A 21,392-nucleotide genomic window follows, 5' to 3' on the forward strand; every position below is an offset into this window, starting at 1 on the left:
TGCACTCTTGCCCACGACACAGGCCAGGAACAGAAAGGGATGCAGCTCCGGGCCCCCAGGAGCCTTCCAGAGCGATCGCGCTGCCAGGAGGGCGGGGAGCTCCACGGGAGAGGTGCAGTGCTCGCTCGCTCGCTCGCCTGACCTTTATCTTAGAGCAGAGAGCTCGAAGCACCGGATGAGATTCCGCTGCTGGAAGGGACCCCTCCTCTCAACGGGCGTCTCCCTGTTATCTTCAAAACGAAAGCCCTGGGACCCACGGCTGCCGCTCTGTGGGCCTGTCTCCCTGCCCCTCGCTCTGGCCGCCAAAGCTTTTCTCTTCTTTCCGGCTCAGTCTGAGTGTTGCTGGCCTGTGTTACTGGGCCTCGCACACGCTCGAAGGCCGGCTGACCTCGGCTGTGACGGCCTGGCATCCGGGCTCTTCCACACTCCTGACGGCGGCCCAGCCCTGAAGCCTGCCCTGGCCTCTTCGCCAGGTGCAAGTGCACAGCCTCCCTGTCACACCGGAGCAGGCCCTCTGTGCAGCGGCGCATGTCGGGGAGGAGGCTGCGTATCCCACTCCGTCTGCTGGAAATCACCCACCCTTGCCTGGAGGCTCCATGCCCATGGATGCCTGGGAGTTCTCTGGAGCCGAGACAAGAAACACTGTAGCTCCCAGGAAAGCATCCTGAAGCGACTTCTGGCAACCCCACCTCATAAGGAACTGAAAAGAAAAGGACGTTGTGGCCTCTCTTTTGTTAACCCTACTGAAGCTCAAGGACAGAAATAGGATTTCCCATTACATCCCTTGAAATGGGGCCTCCTGGACACCGAGCGTGCCGCAGGTGCAGGGGGAAGATCCAAGAGGACACAGCCTGAGCGCTCGCTGCGGTTCCAGGGGATGCTCCCAACCGTGGGACCCTAGCGTCCCGCCAAGGGCATGGCAGCAATTACTGCTCTGCGAATGGCGGGTTTCGGAGCCACTGTCACCCTCTGGGCACCACCCATGGGGACTGAGAGGCATTTTTCTGCTCAACCGCTTCTTTTTTCCAGTTGATGCTCTGAAAAGTGTGATGCTCTGCCCACATAGGTCAGCTCTGGATCGGACTCTGACACGAAGGCAATGAGGAGGGAATTCAGGGCGGCAGCTGGCTGACTCTGTTCGGCCTTCTGAGCCAGGGACCCCTGCATTCTGTCCACCCCGCAGTGAAGGACGCGCAGGACACGCAGGTTTCTGAGTCCCTCGAAGGCGCCTTCTGCGATGGCGGGAGTTGGCTGAGGCGCAGGATGCTCCAGCCTACCAGGTCGGCCAGGCTCTCCTCGTCCAGCCGCGGTGAGATCGTCGAGGGACAGGACCCTGGGGAAGAGAAGCAAACGTCACCGTCACATACCGATGCCCTGCGTCTCCTGAACACGAGCGCGCTCAGCAGGGTCTCGGTGGGACAACAGGACGCTGGCAGCAGGCTCGCGGGGATCCCCCCCCAGAGGGCCTGTGCAGCTGGTTAGCCCACCAGGGCCCCACACCCGCAGACTTCGGCTCCTGGAATATTTGTGTGAATCACGGAGGCCGGAAGGTGTGTTGAGCTGTGAGGATGACACAGGTCATACAACACAGCGAACCGTCAAGCTGCGATCCCTCGCGCCGGGTCCGTGGGGGTCCTGACTCAGCCTATCAGGGACCTCTCACGACAGGGGCCTGAGACCCTGGCCGGGACCCAGCGGGATCGGACAGGGAGCAAGGAAGCCCTGTTAGACCCCCGACACCGGCCAGCACAGGGCACCACTAGCCGCTGCATGGAACCAGCCTTCCTCCCAGAACTCCTGCCTGGGGGGGGCCAGGGTCCCCTCTCCTGCCCGCACCCCAGCGGGCCTCCTGGAACCTCCTCGCACGATGCCCCCCTACTGCCTGCAGGGCAGGGAACACACCCCCGAATCACACACCTTCCCTGAGCATCGACTCAAACCTTCCTCCCAGCATGCCTCCCGCACACGGCCCTGGGTTGGTTACTTGGCCTATCCTTCATGCTTGAAAAATGCAAAATCTGGGCTGGGCCAGGGGAAGCAAAATAAATCTGGAGAAGATCGAGGAGTTTTTCAAAGGCTGCGGAGAGTAACATTATTTCCCTCCGGAGAACTCAGTCGTGGCGTCCGTCCTGTCTGTGTCGGGAAGACCTGGCAAGTGGTCGCAAATACCTCCTCACCTGCGACGACAGAATCAAGCTTGCAGGCGGGCCGGAAACGCTGGAAAGCAATCCTAAACCTGGCTCTGAGGCTCCTGGCTGTCTGGCAAACTGACAGGCGGTTGAGGCATCTCTGTGACCGTCTCTGCCCCTTGTCATGGGGATGGAGGACAGCTCATGTTGCTCCACCTGCCAGAGGGGCCCGGGGGACACACCTTCACTGCTGCCTCCAAACCAGGGCCGCGCACAGCCTCCAGCCAGTCAGGGCTCGGCTCCTCACTCAGCAACTGGCCTGGCCCAGGCACGGCGGGCTCAGGAGGCCCCTCTCGCCTCCTCACGGCTCTCAGGCCTGGACAACGACCAACCAGGAGTCCCGGGGCCTCCCTGGTGGGGCCACGGCCTGAGCCGAGAGCTGCTCAGAAGCAAGGATCCGCTTGCTTCCTCCAAAAGCACCACCCAACTCCCGCATAGGGCTCAGACACAGGCATGCCCACCGGGCACCTGCAGTGCCACTTCCACGGTCAGGGACCCACTGGCACAGCCGAAGGCCCAGGCCCTCCTGCCCGGAGCCGGGACGTCACTCGTGGTCTCGAGGATGTCCGTGGCTCAGGATTCCCAGTCCCTGCCCACAGCCTGGTCTGGAGGTGTCTGGAGGAAGGATGGGCCACACGCCATCCAGGAGGAGTACGTGCACACGCGCCTCGGCACGGGCCCCTGCCACCCAGCCACAGGGGTGCAGAGCAGGGACACGGAAGGAGCCGAGGGCCCGGACGACTTGTCTAATGGAGGAGGGGGGACACTCTGAGGATGACGTGCAATTCTCCCACTATCAGGGTGTCACCATCCCTCAGGGCCAGGGCCCAAGAAACCGTGTCACTAGAGGAGCACACGTCACTGGGCGTGCCCACTGAAGTCCGTACAAGAGGCTTCCCTCCTAGAGCAGAGCGCTCTACCTCGGAAACTCTCCAAGGCCAACCCTGGAGCTCCAGCTCATCTGAATGCAGGGGTGTGGACAGGCCACCAGGAGGGAGTCCAGCTCAAAGCACCGAGGTCCCGCTCAGGGCTCAGCTGGCCGGAGCTGTGTCCCCCGTCCCAGCCCGACACAGGCCACAGGCCTGCCCGCCCCTGAGTGCCTGAGCTTCCCAGGCCGCTGTGGACCCACCAGGCTTAGAGCTCTCCCACCCCAGCAGGGTCGCCCACGAGCAGAGTCCCCGAGTCTCCCCACACACAGCAAAGCGGGACACCTGCAGCTCATGCAGCTGCGGGCAGAAGCTCCAGCCTTCACGGTCAACGCGAGCGATGCAGTTGCTGCTGCGGTGGGGCTGGTGCGGGGCCGGGAGGCCGCGGAGCCGACCCCTGTTCACCTCCACCAGGCTGTTGTACTCCAGGTGCCTGCAACGACAGCGCACAGGGGAGGACGGTCCCGCCGGTGGTCTGCTCTCATGTGCACACCCATCACGTCCTCGGGTCACACGCTAGTGGGCACTGAGGATCTGACAACAGCGCAGACGAGGATCGTGGGGTCTGGGGGTGGGGTGCAGGGGGGCATCTATGTGTGTGCGTCTGGGTCGGACATTGGGGAAGTCGGGGAAGCCCAACAGATGGCGGTGAGCGCCCAGGCTGACTCGCGAGGCCGGAGGGCGAGGGGACACTTCCTGGAGGTGACCTTCCTTCGCCGAGTACACGTGAACCAGGCGCACAAATGGGCAGACGGGTTCCAAGCTCAGGGCACAGCAGATGGCCGAGCCCATGAAAGGAAGAGAAAGGAGAGAGAACGGGGGTACTTGTATCCCCCCCCCCCGAGAGATCAGAAAACTGGGGCTGGGAGAAGGTAGGTAACTCGTGTAAGACTCATTCCTTAGCCCTGCAGGCTGCGAGGGGCCAGATTTCAAACCCAGGCCTGGCTAACCGCGTGTGGGCTCCGGACCCTGGCATCTGGAGGCTCGCCTTAGCTCTGGGGTCGGACTACTTGGATTTAAATCCCAGTTCTGCTGCTTTGCTGGCCGATCGGGGCTGAAACATCCGTAAGATGGAGCGACCCCAGGGTAGCCCCTTGGCAAGGCTGTCAGGAGCAGCCGACAGGACGATGCCGCGCTAGGATTTCTGCACGGCGCTGAGGGCTCCACTCGCACCAAGGGGCTGCAGTGAGGACACCTGACCCCGCTTCTCGGGCCTGCACAGCCCAGCCCAGGACGGCCCCACCGCACTCAGCTTCTCGAATAAAAGTCACTGATTCTTAGGTTGCCCCATGCCCAGTATTATAAGGCCTTCGGGCAACCAGGATTTCTTTTTCTCTGTCTCACTTTCTGCTGCTGCTCGAAAGGTGAACGCTCCGTGTATGAACACCTCTCGGCACCTCATCACCCTCGACCTGTGCGTACCTGCTCAACCTAGAAACCAAATGCCACGTGCGGGCTCCATCGTCTTCCCAGAACTCTCTTTAGATCTCGGCACACCACCGCCCGGATTTCAAAGTTTCGAACAAGGTTTCAGGAGGCCACGAAAAAGTGCTTTTGAAGAGATAGAAACAGACGAGCGGCCAAGCCAAGGACCAGGAAGTGAGGGAGGAGAAGCAAGACCGCGGTGCTAATGCCGATGCCCCCCCCTCGCAGAGTGTGGGTGGGTTTGGGGTGGGTGGGAATAGGGGGTCATCAGAGGCACTTTTGATAATGAGCATAGCGCGGAGCTGATGAATCGGGACGGAGAGTCTTTGTTTTCTGTCTCCGTTGCAAAGATGACAAAAGACACGAGCGTAACCTGCGGTCTGGAAGGGCGGATGTGTGCAGGCACGCATGTGTGCGTGTGCATGTGTGTGCATGCGTGTGCGTGGCAGGTCCCCGAGCAAGTCACATCGTTAACCATAACACATCTCCAGCTGATCGACAAGACGGGGGGAAGTAAACCGACCAACAAGTAAACCAACCAAGGGTCCCTGGTGGGCTCAGTCAGTGAAGCCTGTGGCTCTTGATCTTGGGGTCATGACTTTGAGACCCACATTGGGTGTAGAGATCATCTTTTTCTCAAGTTTTATTTATTCGGGCAGCCCGGGTGGCTCGGCGGTTTAGCGCCGCCTTCAGCCCAGGGCCTGATCCTGGAGACCCGGGATCGAGTCCCCCCGTCAGGCTCCCTGCATGGAGCCTGCTTCTCCCTCTGCCTGTGCCTCTGCCTCTCTCTCTCATGAATAAATAAAATATAAAAAATGTATTTATTTGTTCATGAGAGGCAGAGACACAGGCAGAGAGAGAAGCAGGCTTATTGTGGGGGAGCCTGATGGGGGACTTGATCCCAGGACCCCAGGATCACGACCTGAGCCAAAGGCAGATGCTCAACCACTGAGCCACCCAGGTGCCCCAGTGTAAAGATTACTTAAAAAGAAAATCTTCAAAAAGAAAAAAAAAAAAAAAGAAAAACCAACCAGGAAAGGGCTACAAGGGACTGCCCTTCACGGGAACCAGGGTAAAGAGAGAATGGGGAGCAAGGGGCCACAGGCACTTTTCTGTACCCCCTGATTTTACTCAGTTATGAGAGTACAGGTTACTGCCCATTGAAAAGAAACTAATTTAGATGATTAAAAATGGAAGATCAGGGATCCCTGAGTGGCGCAGCGGTTTGGCGCCTGCCTTTGGCTCGGGGCGCGATCCTGAGGACCCGGGATCGGATCCCACGTCGGGCTCCCGGTGCATGGAGCCTGCTTCTCCCTCTGCCTGTGTCTCTGCCTCTCTCTCTCTCTCCCTGTGACTATCATAAATAAATAAATAAATAAATAAATAAATAAATAAATAAATAAATAAAATTAAAAACGGAAGATCAGTAACTGCCTTTTCTGCCCCTCTCTGTTTTACATGCCTCAGGCGAGCGAGCTCTGCGGCCGTGCACATCTGGGTGGAAAAAGTGCCCCCTTGATAACAGTGGAACACCTGCATCGAGCGGCTTGATTAGCTCACTAAACACAAGTAAATCTCCCAGGGTGAACCACATGTTTTGGGGCCCCCCTGCACATCTAGACGGTCATATCCAAAACAGGGAGACAGGGAACTCCCTGTAGCCGTGGGAGAGGGGAGGGTGCAGGAGGAGGCCCACTCTGCACCCCACTGCTCGCTGAGGACTTGGCAAGGGGACAGAAGCCCAAGCACAATGGCTCCTTCTTCCACCTTCACCAACCTGCTTCCCTGACCAAACCCACCAAAACTGCCCCCCCCGCACCCGAGATTTTCCTAACCTCTGAGGAAAATACCCTTAGATTGGGCAAAGTCACCAAAGCTACTAAGCTGTGCCCAGCCTCCTGAGACCCAAAGGGCAGGGGGCCAGGTGCGGCTAGAGCCCTAAGTGATCCCTGCAGGGCAGTGTGGGCCCAATGAGCACACGCAGGTCCGCAGCGCCTGTACGAAGCCGGGGCCCTGCCCGGAACCCAACAGCACACTCACAGCACGTGTGTCCTGGACAGTCCCCAGAAGGCCCCATCCGTGAGCTTGCTGATGCTGTTTCGCTGGAGCTTTAGCGCCTCCAAACCGTCAAGCCCCTGGAATGTCAGGCCCTCGATGACCCGAATCCGATCCCTACTCAGGTCCCTGAAGGGATGAAGGTAGCAGGTTCAGAGGCCTCGCTACAGGTGCCCCACCTACAACTGTGCCCATGCAGGCCCAGCTGGGTTTCTGAGCCAGCAAAGAAAATGGGGGTGAGGCTGTCCTGGCGAAGCCCAAATGGACCGCGGGGGTCCCCGTGGGTCTTACGCTGCTCTTGCCTGCCCCGCAGGCAGCGATGCTGACTAAGCCATGGCTCGTGAACAAAGGAGGGCGCAGGGTTCCCCAGAAGCCAGCCCCACCAGGCCTCCAAATGCCCAAATGCTCCATTTCCTCCCCAAACACCCAGGACCCTGCAGTGAGGAGGTGGGTGTGACTCAGGACGGGAACGTCTTAGGTGAGGTGTCCCTTAGCTCAGCAGGAGCAATCCATGCCAGATGCCTCGACCTGGGAGAAACCTAAGCACTGGGTAGCAAATGGCAATGACTTTCCCAGGGGAGGCATGAGCCGGGGTCTCTACGGATGGAGAGGAGTTGGTGCATGTGGGCGAGGAGGGGATGAAGCACGTCCACGTGGCGTCCAACTCCACATGACAAAAGCACAGTTCACCAAAAAAATTCAGGGAGCCGGGTGGGCTGGATCCATTAGTAACACGAGGGGAAGAGGGGGGATCCCAGGCTGACCAGAAAGCCCTCGGTTTTCCCCAAATACTTGTACGGTGTCTCATCATGACTCTGCTCCCTCACACGACCTTCTGAGCATCGAGGGACCTTCTCCAGAGCTGAAGGGACCAGAGATCTCCCACATGGGGTGAGTGTGTGTGTGACAGCACGTGTGTGAGCGAGTGAAGCACAGGTGTGATGGCGCTGGGGTGGGCGCCCCGTCCTGCCGCTGAACCTGGCTCTGAACAGTTGCTGTTCTGTTCAGACCCAGGCTCCGACACTGGCTTGTTTTCCTGAGATACTCTTGTGATGTAAGGAGGACGCAAGAAAACGAAAACATCGCGCCATCCTGGGAGGGCTCTCAGCTTTGGAAATCAAAAAACTAAACAAATCCTTTCTCAAGAAGCGGCACCTGGGAGGCCCAGCGGTTCAACGTCTGCCTTCGGCTCAGGTCATGCTCCCGAGGTCCTGGGATCGAGTCCCGCATTGGGCTCCCCTCGGCGAGCCTGCGTCTCCCTCTGCCTCTGCCCTCTCTAGGTCTCTCATGAGTGAATAATAAATAAAAACAAACAAACAAAAAAGCAAAACAATAGCCACCTTATAGGATTTAGCAAGTGAGGACAATGGCCCGCCTCTTGCTCACTACCTCTGGCTACACTAACTTCATCTCAGACTGCTCAGAAGGTGCTGGATGCCACAGCGTCCACAGTAGAGACTTTATGGGACTTTAGAGAAAACACACACGCGGAAACCCCGGAGATAAACACCCCAACCCGCGCGGCCTGAGCATCAGGCAGGATCAGCTAAGCAGCAGGATTCCTCATCTCATTTTGGAAAGTGCCCATGCAGGACAAGCATGTATATCCTCAGTGGATCTCGATTCCTCCACAACCTGCGGCAGCCCACAGGCACCAGACCCAGCTTCTAATCTGCTTTTATGCGGAGTCACCGTAGGGCCATGAGTGATAGTTGACGCAGGGTCTGGCCGAGGAGCAGTGAGGAAGGGGTTGCGTGTGCAGCGAGGGCCATGGGGAAATCTGGCCTCCATGGAGCGTGGCTGACCTTAGTCAAAGTGCAGGTGTCCATCCTCGCAGCTGTGGCAGCCTGGGAGCTTGGATGCTTTCATAGGAAGCTGGGTGGTCCTGTTTTGGCTCAAGCGGAGCGTTACCAGCCACCGTGACAGGCCATCAAATGCTCCTGACTCCGGGGTGCCAATCCGGTTGCTTGCCAGGCTGCTGGAACGGCGACAGGGCAGAAAATGTCATGGTCAGGAGGGGCCTTCCTCAGCCTGGTGCAGACGCCAGACCTCGCTGAGCTGGGGACAAAAGCTAAACACACCCACGGGGACAGGTGTCCGAGGGCACATTCATCGCCTTTACTCCCGGGCAGGGGAGCAGGAAACTGGTGCGTCAGGACCATGCCCTTCAGGCCCTGACGGATGGTCACTTCAGCCTGGTGCACGCTGTGCTGGTGGCCAGGGCTGCCTCCGCCGGGGGGCAGGGTCGATGTCACTGGTCCCAGCACCCCAGCACCCTCAGTGTCCAGCCCGCTGCACAGCCACCCGTGGGATTCCCTCAACGCCCACTGAGACCCAGGGTTCGAAGTCGGCAGGAAAAGCCCTAGGAATCAGAAAGCCGACTTGCAGGCACAGTCAGAACCGATTTAATAAGTTAGAGACGCAGCCTTACAGTGTATTTACTTCTTAAAAGGATTGACTTATTTCAGAGGGAGCGTGTGCGCACCCATGAGCAGGTGGGAGGGCAGAGGGAGAGGAGAGAATCTCTAGTAGGGACCCTGCTGAGTGGGGAGCCCAACTCGGGGCTCGGCTTCCTGACCCCTGAGATCATGACCTGAGCCGAAATCAGGAGTCGGATGCTCAGCTGAGCCTCTCAGGCGCCCTACCAGCCTGAATTTTATTTTTTTAGATTTTTATTAATTTATTCATGAGAGACAGAGAGAGAGAGAAAGAGAGACAGAGAGGGGGGCAGAGGGAGAAGCAGGCTCCATGCAGGGAGCCCGATGTGGGACCCGATCCTGGATCCCCACGATCACGCCCTGGGCTGAAAGCGGCGCTAAACCCCCCGTTAAAGTGGGTCTCACTGTACCACTTTAGATCCGTGTCTACACTCTCCTAAACGTGTAGAAACCAAGTCATCTTAATCGTGTTAAGTGTATCAGAGAGACACTCGTTAAGCAGACCTGCCCAGGGTCCCTCTGGACAACAAGCAACTCGTCAATGGGACGTCCTCCCGCAGGATCATGTCTGTAAAGGGCACTTCCGCTCCCAGCACACCGGGACATACGGATTGTACCTGTGAGTCCGCTGTGCGCTCACCCCATCAGCTAATAAAAAGAAGGGAAAGGAGGGAGGAAAGGAAAGAGCAATAGGTCATTCCTGGCAGAAGCTCCCGCTACTGCCACATTCCTTCCACCTTCCCCGGACAAATGCTGCTTCTTTGCAGCTAAAGCATAAAGGGAAAAGACCAGAGAGAATTGGCTTCACCAGAGACGGGAAGGGGATGAGGCGTTTCTCACTCCTCTGTCAGGCGGTGGCCCAGGCCAGGGCACACGGGGCTTCTGTGCACGCAGGGCTGGACTGCTTGCTCCTGACACCGCACATTTGAGGGGGACAGTCTGTATGATGGAGGTACATGGGCCAGGAGCTGCCAGAGTAGAAAGTCCCTCCTGCTTTTGTACAGAGAGAGGTCACCGCAATTCAGTCCAGGGGCTGCTGGTTTCTTTGTCCCAAGCAAGGGAGTGCCAGGTGGCAACAGGACACCTCTGGAAAGCCCTGAGTGCGGGGCTCAGCACGGTCACCCTGGCTTTACAAAGGCCAGGGCCCCCCCCATTTCCAATTCTGGTGCCCTGATGCAGCCTAAGAGAGAAATCACATCCCCTCCTTGGGATCTCGGGAAAACCTGGGTACCATACCTTGGCTTCCCTGAACAGAGGGGTCAAGAAAACTCCACGACACCCTCATGAACGAGCCCCAAAATGAGTCAGGATGAGGAATGACGCGGGGAATGAAAACTCACGTGTCATTCGAAGACATCTCTGGAGCCGGGGTTTTTAGTTTCTCCCCCAAAGCAACATTTTTCTGCCAATAAACAGTAAGCTCAACAGGTTTGAGTGGTGCCTCCTCCCTTCCACCACGCACTGGGTGTGTGAAGGGGTGTCAGCATAGGCAAAGGGGACACTCACCAACACAAAGGTCTAGGAGGTCCTGGGAACCCAGATGTGGGAGTACGCACGTCCTCGAAGAGCGCTCACACCAGGCTTCAGGAGTGGGGTGCCACGAAGATCAGCACCCACCGCATAAGCCTCGGCAGCGAGGCCTCCCTGCAGGGCCATTTGCTACATACCCCTGAACCTTCCCTCCTACCCCTCCTGGGAGGCAGTCCAGGCAATGAGAGAGGACACAGGCCTTGTCCTCCAGCTGCACCGGTACCTGAGAGCTAGGGGCTCCTCTCAAGGGATGGGTCTGTGAGGCTGCTTCACCCCCTCCCAGCCTCAGCTTCCATCTATGCAGTCAGGAAAATGCTGCTCAGCAAAAATGTCCACAATAGTCAGACTTTGGAAAGAGCCTGGAAGTCCCTCGACAGATGAATGGATCATGACGTGGTGTGTACACACACACACACACACACACACACACACACACACTCACTCACTCACAGGTATACTACTCAGCCTGCAAAAAGAATGAAATCTTGCCATTTGCAATGGTGTAGATGGAACCAGAGGGTATTATGCTGAGCAAAGCCAGTCAAACAGAGGAAGACAATTATCATATGATCTCACCCACGTGTGGAATCTAAGAAACAAAACAGAGGATCAAAGGGGAAGACAGGAAAAAAATAAAACAAGCTGAATTCAGAGAGGGAGACAAACCATAAGAGACTCTTAACCACAGAAGCAAAGTGAGGGTTGCTGGAGGGGAGGCAGGTGGAGGGATGGGGAACTGGGTGATGGGCATTAAGGAGGCCACGAGATATACGGAGCACTGGGTGTTACATGCACCTGATGAATCACTGACCTCTGCCTCTAAAACTAATAATACACTATATGTTAACTAACTGAAATTAAAAAAAAAAACAGAAGAAGAAAGAAGAAGAAAGAAGAAGAAGAAGGAGGAGGAGGAGGAGGAGGAGAAGGAGGAGAAGGAGGAGAAGGAGGAAAAGAAGAAGGAGAAGAAGGAGAAGAAGGAGAAGAAGGAGAAGAAGGAGAAGAAAGAAGGAGAAGAAGAAGAAAGAAGAAGGAGAAGAAGGAGGAGAAGAAGGAGAAGAAGGAGAAGGAGGAGGAGGAGGAGGAGGAAGAGAAGAAGAAGAAGAAGAAGAAGAAGAAGAAGAAGAAGAAGAAGAAGAAGAAGAAGAAGAAGAAAGAAGAAGAAAGAAGAAAAAGAAGAAGAAGAAGAAGAAGAAGAAGAAGAAGAAGAAGAAGAAGAAGAAGAAGAAAGAAGGAGAAGAAAGAAGAAGGAGGAGAAGGAGGAGAAGGAGGAGAAGAAGAAGAAGGAGGAGGAGGAGGAGGAGGAGGAGGAGGAGAGGAGAAGAAGAAGAAGAAGAAGAAGAAGAAGAAGAAGAAGAAGAAGAAAGAAGAAGAAGAAGGAGAAGAAGGATAAGAAGAAGAAAAAGAAGAAGAAGAAGAAGAAGAAGAAGAAGAAGAAGAAGAAAGAAGGAAGAAGGAGGAGAAGGAGGAGAAGGAGGAGGAGGAGGAGGAGGAGGACGAGGACGAGGACGAGGACGAGGAGGAGGAGGAGGAGAAGAAGAAGAATGCTGCTTAAGTAGGAGATGCTCTACAAATACGCACACAGAAGACAGTGGACCGGGGTCCCCCGCCTTCTGCCCTGCTGAGGAAAGCCAAAGGTGCATGCCCAGCACCTCCCCACCCAGGCTCAGCCTGGGCACGGGGGAGAGGGAAACCCATGCTCTGCACCCACCCGGGTGCAGACGGCAGAGCAGGGGCACTTACAGCTCCTTTATGCGCAGCCCGTGCGGAAAGCAGGTGTTCCGGATCTCCGTGATGTTGTTCGAGCTCAGGTCCAGCACCTCCAGGGAAAGGTAAGCCTTCAGCTGACTCCCCTCCACACCGCGGATCTTATTGTGCTGCCTGAAACACAAAGAGGGAGGGGACTGGAGTCTGTCTGTTTGCAGAGAAACAACATTTTCCCCACTGTTTCTTTCAGACACCTTCTTCCCTGATTCAGATAATTCTCAAAGTGGTGCTGCTCTTCAAATGAGGTCTCCTCTTCTTCTTTCTGCAAAGTTATCACCTGCTGGCTGGGTGCTAGACAGAAGATCGAATTTCCTGGCAGTGACATGTTTGTCTGCCCAAGTTCAAAGCCTAGGCTGCTCTCCCCAAGGACAAGAATGCAGGGGTTATGTACACCATGCAGAGAACACCGAGCCAGAACTCAGAACTCACAAGTGTGCATTCCCATAAAGAATGTTCCTGGTGAAACCAACCAGCTCCTGGTGGGGTTCTCATCTAGAATCTTCAGAATGCAGCCCAAGCCCATCACTTATGGGACTGCAGGCACCATAGCCCAGAGTTCAGGTCTAATCCAACTTAATGCTCATCACACACCTCATGTTTTGCCACATGTGAGGACAGGCACAAGGGATTTTTTTTTTAATGGCACGATTCTGACAACCTAAGAACAGGATTGATGCTCAGTCTACCTGGAATTAGATCCAGGTAGAATCTGGATTGAATCTGACCCTCCTGACTCTACCCTCTTGATAGCTTTGTTCCTCGGTTTCCTCGTATGGAAGATGGGGCCGTGACCTCTTCTTTTAGAGACATGGATCACCCAGCTGAAACCACACGAAAGCAGATGTTAACCTAAGTGTTCAGAGTGCTTAATCCCCACCCAAAAAAGGCATTTTACCACCATGACTTATTTGCACCTATAGTCCTCTTTCTGGAAACCCCTGAACTTAACCAACTAACCAAAATTTATCAATCAAGAAAAAGATAACAAATGCTAGCCAAGGCTGGAGGCTACGGGGACCCCTGCCCCCAATTGTGGGTTTGGCTGTGCCAGGCAGAATCAAACCACAGCAGCCTTAAATCCCAATATTCAGATACTTCAGAATCTGTTGGGTGGTACTGTTGGGCCTCCAGTTCCAGGCACTCACTCAGGCCAGTTTCTGAGTCAACAGTGTCAGGGTCCCTGGCCAATCAAAGCATTCTTGAACACAACACAAGGAAGCCAGGCGTCGCTTACCAAGTGGCATCTCTTTTAAACAAACACTTGACCAAATCGGTTCCAACAGGCATAAACAAGGCTCTCTTTCCCAGAAGCTCTGGGGCTGCTTGTCCACTCCTTTGTTTTTTTCTGCAACTCTCCCAGGCCCTGAACCCAAAAATCCATTTACAAGAGCACAACTCCCCACACAGGGAAGTCTCCCCAGAATGAAAGGCCATTTTTCCCTCTGCGTCCTCTCCCTGCCAAAGCTCTGTCCTTTGAGTTCTTTATTATGTTCTTAATAAAGATGGTCTCTTCAGTTTTCTGCCTCCAAAAGAAAAAGGGAAAAAGAAAAGAAAACCTTTATTATGTTAAGTATGGGAAAAGAAGAACAAGAAAGGCAACAGAGCTGAGCCTCATCCAAGGAACTGTGAATGCAGGACCAGGGAGCCAGGAATAGAGGATGTGAAGAAAGCAGGCAAGGAGCACCCGTGGCCCGAAGTCATGCAAAAAGGGACTGTACACAGAGGAAGGGGCCACGGGACAGCTGGGAGCCCCCCTGACGCTTCTCCCATTGTGCCTCGTCTCTCTCCTCTGTCTCTGCCCTTCATCCTATACCTTTTTTGGTCTTTCTTGCCGGTCTGTTTGTTCATGGATTCAAACAGGTTGTGGGCCCCTAGGTGCACCAGGCCCACTGCGGAAGAAGGACTTGGTGATGAGGAGGCGGCTCTTTCACATGCCGTAGACGTCCCCAGTTGGCCCAAGAGGCAGCCCCAGGGACGAGACACAACCGGGCGTGAGAGTGAGGGTGACAGGCACCGGGGACACAACGTGCCAGGGGCAGTGCTGAGTTCTGCCCCGAGCAGGGTGTGGGGGCCAACTCCAGGGGCTGGAGGCGGACACTGGGAAGACCCAGGCCAGGAGCTGGGAGGCAGGCAGAGCACAGCAGGCGAGGCTTCCCAGGCCAACCTGGGGAATAGGGACTCCATGTCACCATGGTTCAAGAGAGGGGGCAGCAACACAGACAGAAGACAAGAGTAAGAGACAGGCCCAGAGGACCTGGAGAGGAGAGCTGGGGGCTGCATCAAACAGTGATGCTAAATATTCTAGTCTGCAGATCTGAAGATAACCTGGTTAGCAGGCTAGAGGGTGTGCCTGCCATCCCTATGTGTGTGTGGACTACTCCCAACCCAGTAACCTGAGAGAACCTGTTAAGCCATCCCAAGGAATGGGGGAAAAACATTTGTAAATCATGTATCTGATAAGGGATTAATATCCAGAATACATAAAGAACTCCTAAAGCTCAACAACAAAAAAACCCCAAACAACCCAATTAAAAAATGGGCAAAGGACTTGAACAGATGTTTCTCCAAAGAAGACATGCAAATGGCCAGCGGGACGTGAAAACTCAACATCAATAACCTCATACTCATACAATTGGTACTATTAAAAACAAAACAAAACAAAAAAAAAACAAGAATGTGGACAAGAATGTGGAGAAATGGGAACCCTGGTGCCATGTTGAAGAAAATGGTATAGTGGTTCCTCAAAACATTAAATATCACACAACCCAGCGGTACCACTTCTGGCTATATATCCAGAAAAACTGAAAGCAGATCTCAAAGAGATATAAGCACACCCATGTTCATAGCAGCATTATTCATAATAGCCAAAAGGTGAAGCAACCCAAATGTGCATCGAAGGATGAATAAACACAGCACACTCTACACGTACAATGCACTAATTTCAGCCTTAAAAAGGAAATTCTGACCCACGTGTTATACAACGAGCATGAATCCTGAGGACTTCACGCTAAGTGAAATAAGCCAGTCACAAAAAGACAAATGCTGTATGATTTCACTTCTAGGAGGTAATCTGGAGTAGTCAAAGTCACCGAAACAAAGTAAAGTAGTTCTTACCAAGGGCTGGAGAAGGTAGGAATGGGGAACTGTTGAATGGGTAGACAGTTTTAGGTTTGCAGGATGGAAATAGCTCTGGAGATCAGCTGTACAACACGAGCGTATTTAACACTACTGAACTATACACTTGAAAACTGATGAAATTTTGTGCTACGTGTATTTTACCGCAATTTAAAAATAAAACAAAACACCCAAGTCAGTTCACAAGAATCCACTGCCTACCACTCAAAACGATGACTCTTGCATCTCATGTAGGACTAAGTCCTCACAGTGGTCTCCAAAGCCCACGTGACTGCCACACACCCGCTCTGCTGCCTCATTCCACTGTACACACCACCCCACACGGCCCTCAGATAAGCAGGCACACACACATCTTAGAACCCTTGCACTTGCCTTTCTGCTTGGAATGCTCCGCCCCCTCAGATGCACAGGTGTCATACCCTTACATCCTTCCCATCTTTATTCACACATCGCCTTTGCAATGAGGCTTCCCTGGCCAGGTTCTCTAAACCCACAGACTCCTCCTGCCCATCTCTCTCTAACACACACTTTCCACTCCCTTGCCTGCTTTATTTTTCTCAAAAGCTCTAATTATCACCTATATATTCAGTAATATGCTTATTTCTAAGTTTAACACCTTCTCTCCCACCAGGATATGGCTCAAGGAAGGTGGAGATACCGTCTGATCTGTCCACTAATGTGTCTCCAACCACTGGAACAGTGTGAAGCACATAACAGGTGTTCAATAAGTACGTGTGGAATGATTCATAAAAAATGAATACAAGTTGAATTTCTGAATCTCAGAGATTTGGGACTTGTCAGCATTGAGACAGAAGAAAATCATTAAGCAGATGAGTTCAGTCAGGGAACGTGAAGGAAAGAAAGCGTGTCAGTGGCCCAGTGGTAGTACTGCCCAGACAACACAATACACTTAGACCTTCACAGGTCCTCAGGGCTTCAACACTGCTGGTCCCAGCTGCTGAGGATGCACTGCCGTCTCCCCCCGCCCCCCGGACTGATCTCTCTGCTCTATGCTCTAGCTCAAAGCCCTGATCAGGGATCCCTGGGTGGCGCAGCGGTTTAGCGCCTATCTTTGGCCCAGGGCGTGATCCTGGAGACCCGGGATCGAGTCCCACGTCGGGCTCCCGGTGCATGGAGCCTGCTTCTCCCTCTGCCTGTGTCTCTGCCTCTCTCTCTCTCTCTCTCTCTCTCTCACTGTGTGCCTATCATAAAATGAATAAAATTAAAAAAAATTTAAAGCCCTGATCAAATTCTTCCTGAACTCCTGCACTCTGGAAAACTGGCCACACAGTTCTGTGCTCCTGTAGACTCTACCCACCCACCCCCAACATGGCAAAAAAAAAAATCACACTGTGTTAGAGATCTCTGTGGACCGTGACAACTCCACCCAAGGCCAGGAGTTCATCCTGGGCTGGCACTTGGCATAGCACTGAAGAACCTGCCATTAGCACTGCCCTGCCTGAGTTCAAATCCCAGTTACACAACTTTTAGGTGTGAACCTTGAGAGGAGCCTCCGCTATAAAGCAAGGTGTGAAGTTCCTATACCCCCCCGGGTGATGTGACCTGACACAAAACAGTTGCTCAATAAAACCAGTTCTTGTTTTTATTAGTCATATTTGTATCCTCAGAGCCAGGCTCAGGATCTAGTTTGCGGGAGCTGCTCTGGCAAAAGAATGAATAAATATAATAAATGACTGGTTCCTGTCTACTTCTCTGCCATATTTCAATGCAAAGCAGGCAGGCCTGAGTCCTCTCTCAGCAACAAATCGTTGACTCAGGGCCCTCAGTCTCAGCTTTGTGCATGAAATAAGTGTGTTCCAGCTGGAGAGTATCATCTTGAGTAGCTGTGCTTCAAAGCAAATCCCAGACGAAAGCTTCTGCAGGACTCCACGGCCAGAGAACTGACGGATCCCCAACCAGATGCATTACATTCCCCTCCTCACTCCCGCAGTAAATGTGGCTTATGTGCACACCCTGACCACAGCCCACCAAACCCTATCCTACCCGATCCCGGGAAGTCGGCTTACCCAAGATGCCCCCTCCAGACACCCATCCATAAATGCCAGAGCCAACGTGGTGGCAGTATTCAGGGGAAGCCCTCCTACCCCCTTGAGAGTACACAGCTGTGAAAATGTGTTTGCTGCCCTGATTCCATCAGGTGGTCCTCTTTCAAGAAACTGCCCAGATTTTGAATGCCACTTGCAACACGGAGGTGGTCATCATGTCTCTCCTTTAATGTAACTGACTGTCCAGTTCCCAAGAAGGCCCACACTTCTCTTAGTAACTTCTAGATCTTTGCTCAAGTTCTCTTTAGCAACAGCTGACCAATAACTCAACACCTGTATGCAACAGGCCCTGGGTGAAGCCACAGGGAAATCACAGAGCATCCTAAAGGGGTAAGTACTATTAATCTCTGTACTTAATAGTTAAAGAAACTGAGGCTTGAAGATCTGCTGGGATTCTCCTGAGGTCACACAGCTGAGAAGCAAGAGGAACTCAAATGCAAATTCAGAAGGGCAGGACTATCAGGCGTGCCATCTCAGAGGCTCTCCCAGCAGAATTTTAAGGACACAGTCCTGGATTCAATCCATAAGCCCTCGGCAAAGCTTGGCTGGGTCTGAATGCTAGCTGGCTATTTCCTGGTCTCCTCAGACCCATCTGCATGACCGGCCTCAGCTAGGCCTAGCTTTTGTATCAGCTTCCTGGAGGCCTGTGCGAGCAACTCTCCAGAGGGCTTTGTGCCTCTGGACTCTCAGCAAACGAGGCAGGGAAGCTCAAGTCCTTACTCATGGATATTCTGGGTGGAAAGAATAGTTCCTCTGAGATCATGTCTTTAAGGATGTGTAACTGAGGGAGGATTGGCTGCCTTGATTCTTGGGGAATGGAGAGCTGCAGAGGGACACCCAGGCTCTCTCCACCACTGAAACCAAGTGAGAAGGGCTCTGCGGCTGTGGGGCCAGGGAAGGTGCGGTGCTGATCCCCGGTGCCCACCTCCACCCCGTGTCGGTTTACCCCCTAGGCGGCCCTCTGTGGCAAGGAGAACTTAATACAGCACAAGTCTATTAAACCAACACCTGTTAAAGGCTTCAAAAATAAAATCGGTCTTCAAAGGCAGAGGGCAGGCAAGATAAGCTCTCTCCACTTGGCTACATTTTCAGAGTCGATGTTGAATTGGGCGGTAAAACCGACAGGGGCATTTGAAACCAACATTTAAAACTTTTCATCATAAGTGATTGTTCCACTATGGGTCTGTGAAAGGTTCGTTTACAAGGTCCTCCCGTTGGTGGTGGAAAAGATCTCATGTCACTGACAACAGCCAGGAAGAAAGGGAAAGCAGATCAAAAGCAGCAGGGTCACGGGGGTCAAGTGGATTACAGCTGGTTCCTGAAATTATGCTCCTATTGTCTACACCAGGACTCAGCAAACGTCTTCTAAAATAGGCTTGATAGTATTTTAGGCGTTGTGCCTCATGCATTTTCTGTCATGAGTACTCAACTCTGACACTGGAGTGAAACAGGACAATATGTAAATGAATGAGTGTGACTGCTCCCGTAAAACTTTATTTTACAGAAATGAGCCGTGGGCCACATTTAGCCTGCTGCCTACAGTTTACTGACCCCTGGTCTACACTATAGCAACCAGTTTGGGTTGGTGGAGGAGTCACCCAGATTCTAACTCTAGCTCTGATGCAGCCTTGGAACTGTCGGTAAATTACTTTCTGCACCCGACTTACCTACCTGCAAAATGGTACTCAATGATTCTCTACAGCAGAGAACCCTTCCATTGTTCCTCTAGGGCCCATGTCAGATGGCACTAATTGGAATCTTTCCCACTGATGTCTCTTCTACCTCTTCAGGAAGTAAACTGGGACCTAAGTCTTAATCTTCATTATGTCCCTCAAAAGACAACCCAGGACCCTGACCAGGAGAGCCAGTGGAGACAGGTAGGCAAACACAGTGATCTTAAGAGAATGGAGATCCTCACTCTTTATCCTTACTCCTTTTAATTCTTCCAATTAGGCAAACACACTAAAGCTGGCCAACCCACTGTCCTTAACATCTAAAGCAGGCACACCCTGCGGCTCTTCCAGAGAATTATGGTGACACCCAGAAATCACACTGTCCGCTCCCAGAGTGTTGATTCTCACTAGTAACAGCACGTCTTCCATGTTATCTCAATATCAAACTTTTAAAGGTCTTCCTTAACAAAATCAGCAAAATTGATTCCAGGCCTTGCTTTATTTGAACCTTTGGCTAAGACGTAGTTTTGCACAATTTAGCCCTGAAATGGGGTGGGCATGGCGGGGCGGTCATACACCTGCCACCACCACCCCCACCCTGCACTCAGCACAGTGATCCTGGTGAGCATCATTACGATCCACACCCTGCAGGCTTGGAGGACCCTATCCCGTGCTGTCCCAGAATTGGTTCTATGGTTCTGCACCACAGCACTTATCACCCCCAGAGCAGGCACTCCAAGGTCTGACCAGAATGGATGAAGGCGTTCACACACCCTTAGTGCTGCCTGGGGCTATGCTGTAATTCTGTAGCCCATACCTGGAACCCATAGAAGGCTACACAGTTTGTGACCTTGTTATTATTGATTTTGTTGTAAAACTCAGTCAGGGAGGCTCCGATGCCTACCTGAGGGGGGTGGCTGTATTATCGCAAGCGCCAAAAGATGCTAATCATTTCAAGAACACCGATGAAGATAATAATTTCTCCTTTGTTGAAAAATACAGCACTGCCAAACCGGCCATGCGGCCCAGGGGCGGCAGCTGTTGTATTTGTTTGCAAATGCTTTCATGGCAATATTACAGGAATACTGAGAAGTGCATACATCCTAAGTGCAGAGCTCAATGCCTTTTTCCACGTGTTCAGCCATGTACCAACTGCTCAGATCCAGATTCAGAACGTATTCAGCCTCCTTCCTGTCCCTCTCCTGGCAGTTCTTCTTCCCAAAGGGAACAGCTCTGTTCTACCACCGATGACTAATCTTGCCTACTTTGGTGCTTTATACACATGGAATCGCTCCCGATAGGCTCTTCGGTTTCCGACTACTTTCACTCAACGTTCTGCTCAGGGGATCCATCCACGCTGTTGTATGAGCTGCCATTCTTTTTCATCACCATATTTCTACAGAGCATACAGCAATTTACTTTTCCTACTGTTGATGGGCATGGAGTTATTTCCAGTTTGGGTTACTGCAGAAACCACAGCCATGAACACATTCCGTGCATATACCTTTGGGTACGTACTTGCACTCACCTGCGACAAGTATCTACATCCAGGAGTGGCACCTATGCACAATCTCAGGGCATGCATTGGTTCGGCCTTAGCCAACATTGTTAGTTTTCTCTTAAACCAAATTTCCCAGAGTTGAAATGTGTCTGAAAAGCCATTTGATCCAAGTCTGATGCTTCCCGCCGCTTCACTCAACCACAATGTCAGATGCTGCCACCCTCCCACATCCCTCTGCCTGCACCTGTCCCCCACAAAAAGCATCAGGAATACAGCCTGGGGCCGCAGAGCATGGCTAGCTCAATCTAATCTCATTCAGGTGTCCAGCAGAATTCTTTTAAGTGGGGGCCTAGTGAGCAAAGAAAGAAAGAAAGAGGATAGAAAACAATTATTCTAAGCCCCAAATTGGCAAGAAGTTAATGTGCCCAAAGTACCAGGACCAACACCACAAGCAACTTGAAATATGGAGAGAAGGAGGCTATAAGAAGAACAAGTCCAGAAGAGCTTTCCTAGGCCAATGTGAAGAAACATTTCGCTGCCCAGAATGACAGTCCAAAGCAATATCCCCTCAACTAGACTGCTTGACATTCACCTTCTTAAGCACAAAAACCAAAACCATCTGTTCTACTGCATACATTGATCATCTGCTCTAAGAAACCAGTGACGTCTCAGAAACGGCCCAGCTTA

The 21,392-nt window shown here is 53.1% G+C and overlaps 1 protein-coding gene across 1 annotated transcript in view; it reads right to left on the bottom strand.

The window, feature by feature from the left end:
• Nucleotides 1-21,392, bottom strand: part of LOC129512472 (leucine-rich repeats and immunoglobulin-like domains protein 1) — an 89,101-nt gene that overhangs the window by 28,770 nt on the left and 38,939 nt on the right. The window contains 7 exon segments of the mRNA XM_055329749.1: nucleotides 1,196-1,247; nucleotides 1,250-1,307; nucleotides 1,309-1,333; nucleotides 3,405-3,548; nucleotides 6,581-6,724; nucleotides 8,415-8,573; nucleotides 12,307-12,444. Of these exon segments, the coding sequence (XP_055185724.1) occupies nucleotides 1,196-1,247; nucleotides 1,250-1,307; nucleotides 1,309-1,333; nucleotides 3,405-3,548; nucleotides 6,581-6,724; nucleotides 8,415-8,573; nucleotides 12,307-12,444 (720 nt within the window).

Source organism: Nyctereutes procyonoides, unplaced genomic scaffold (assembly GCF_905146905.1).
Source record: "Nyctereutes procyonoides isolate TBG_1078 unplaced genomic scaffold, NYPRO_anot_genome, whole genome shotgun sequence".
Classification (NCBI taxonomy): domain Eukaryota; kingdom Metazoa; phylum Chordata; class Mammalia; order Carnivora; family Canidae; genus Nyctereutes; species Nyctereutes procyonoides.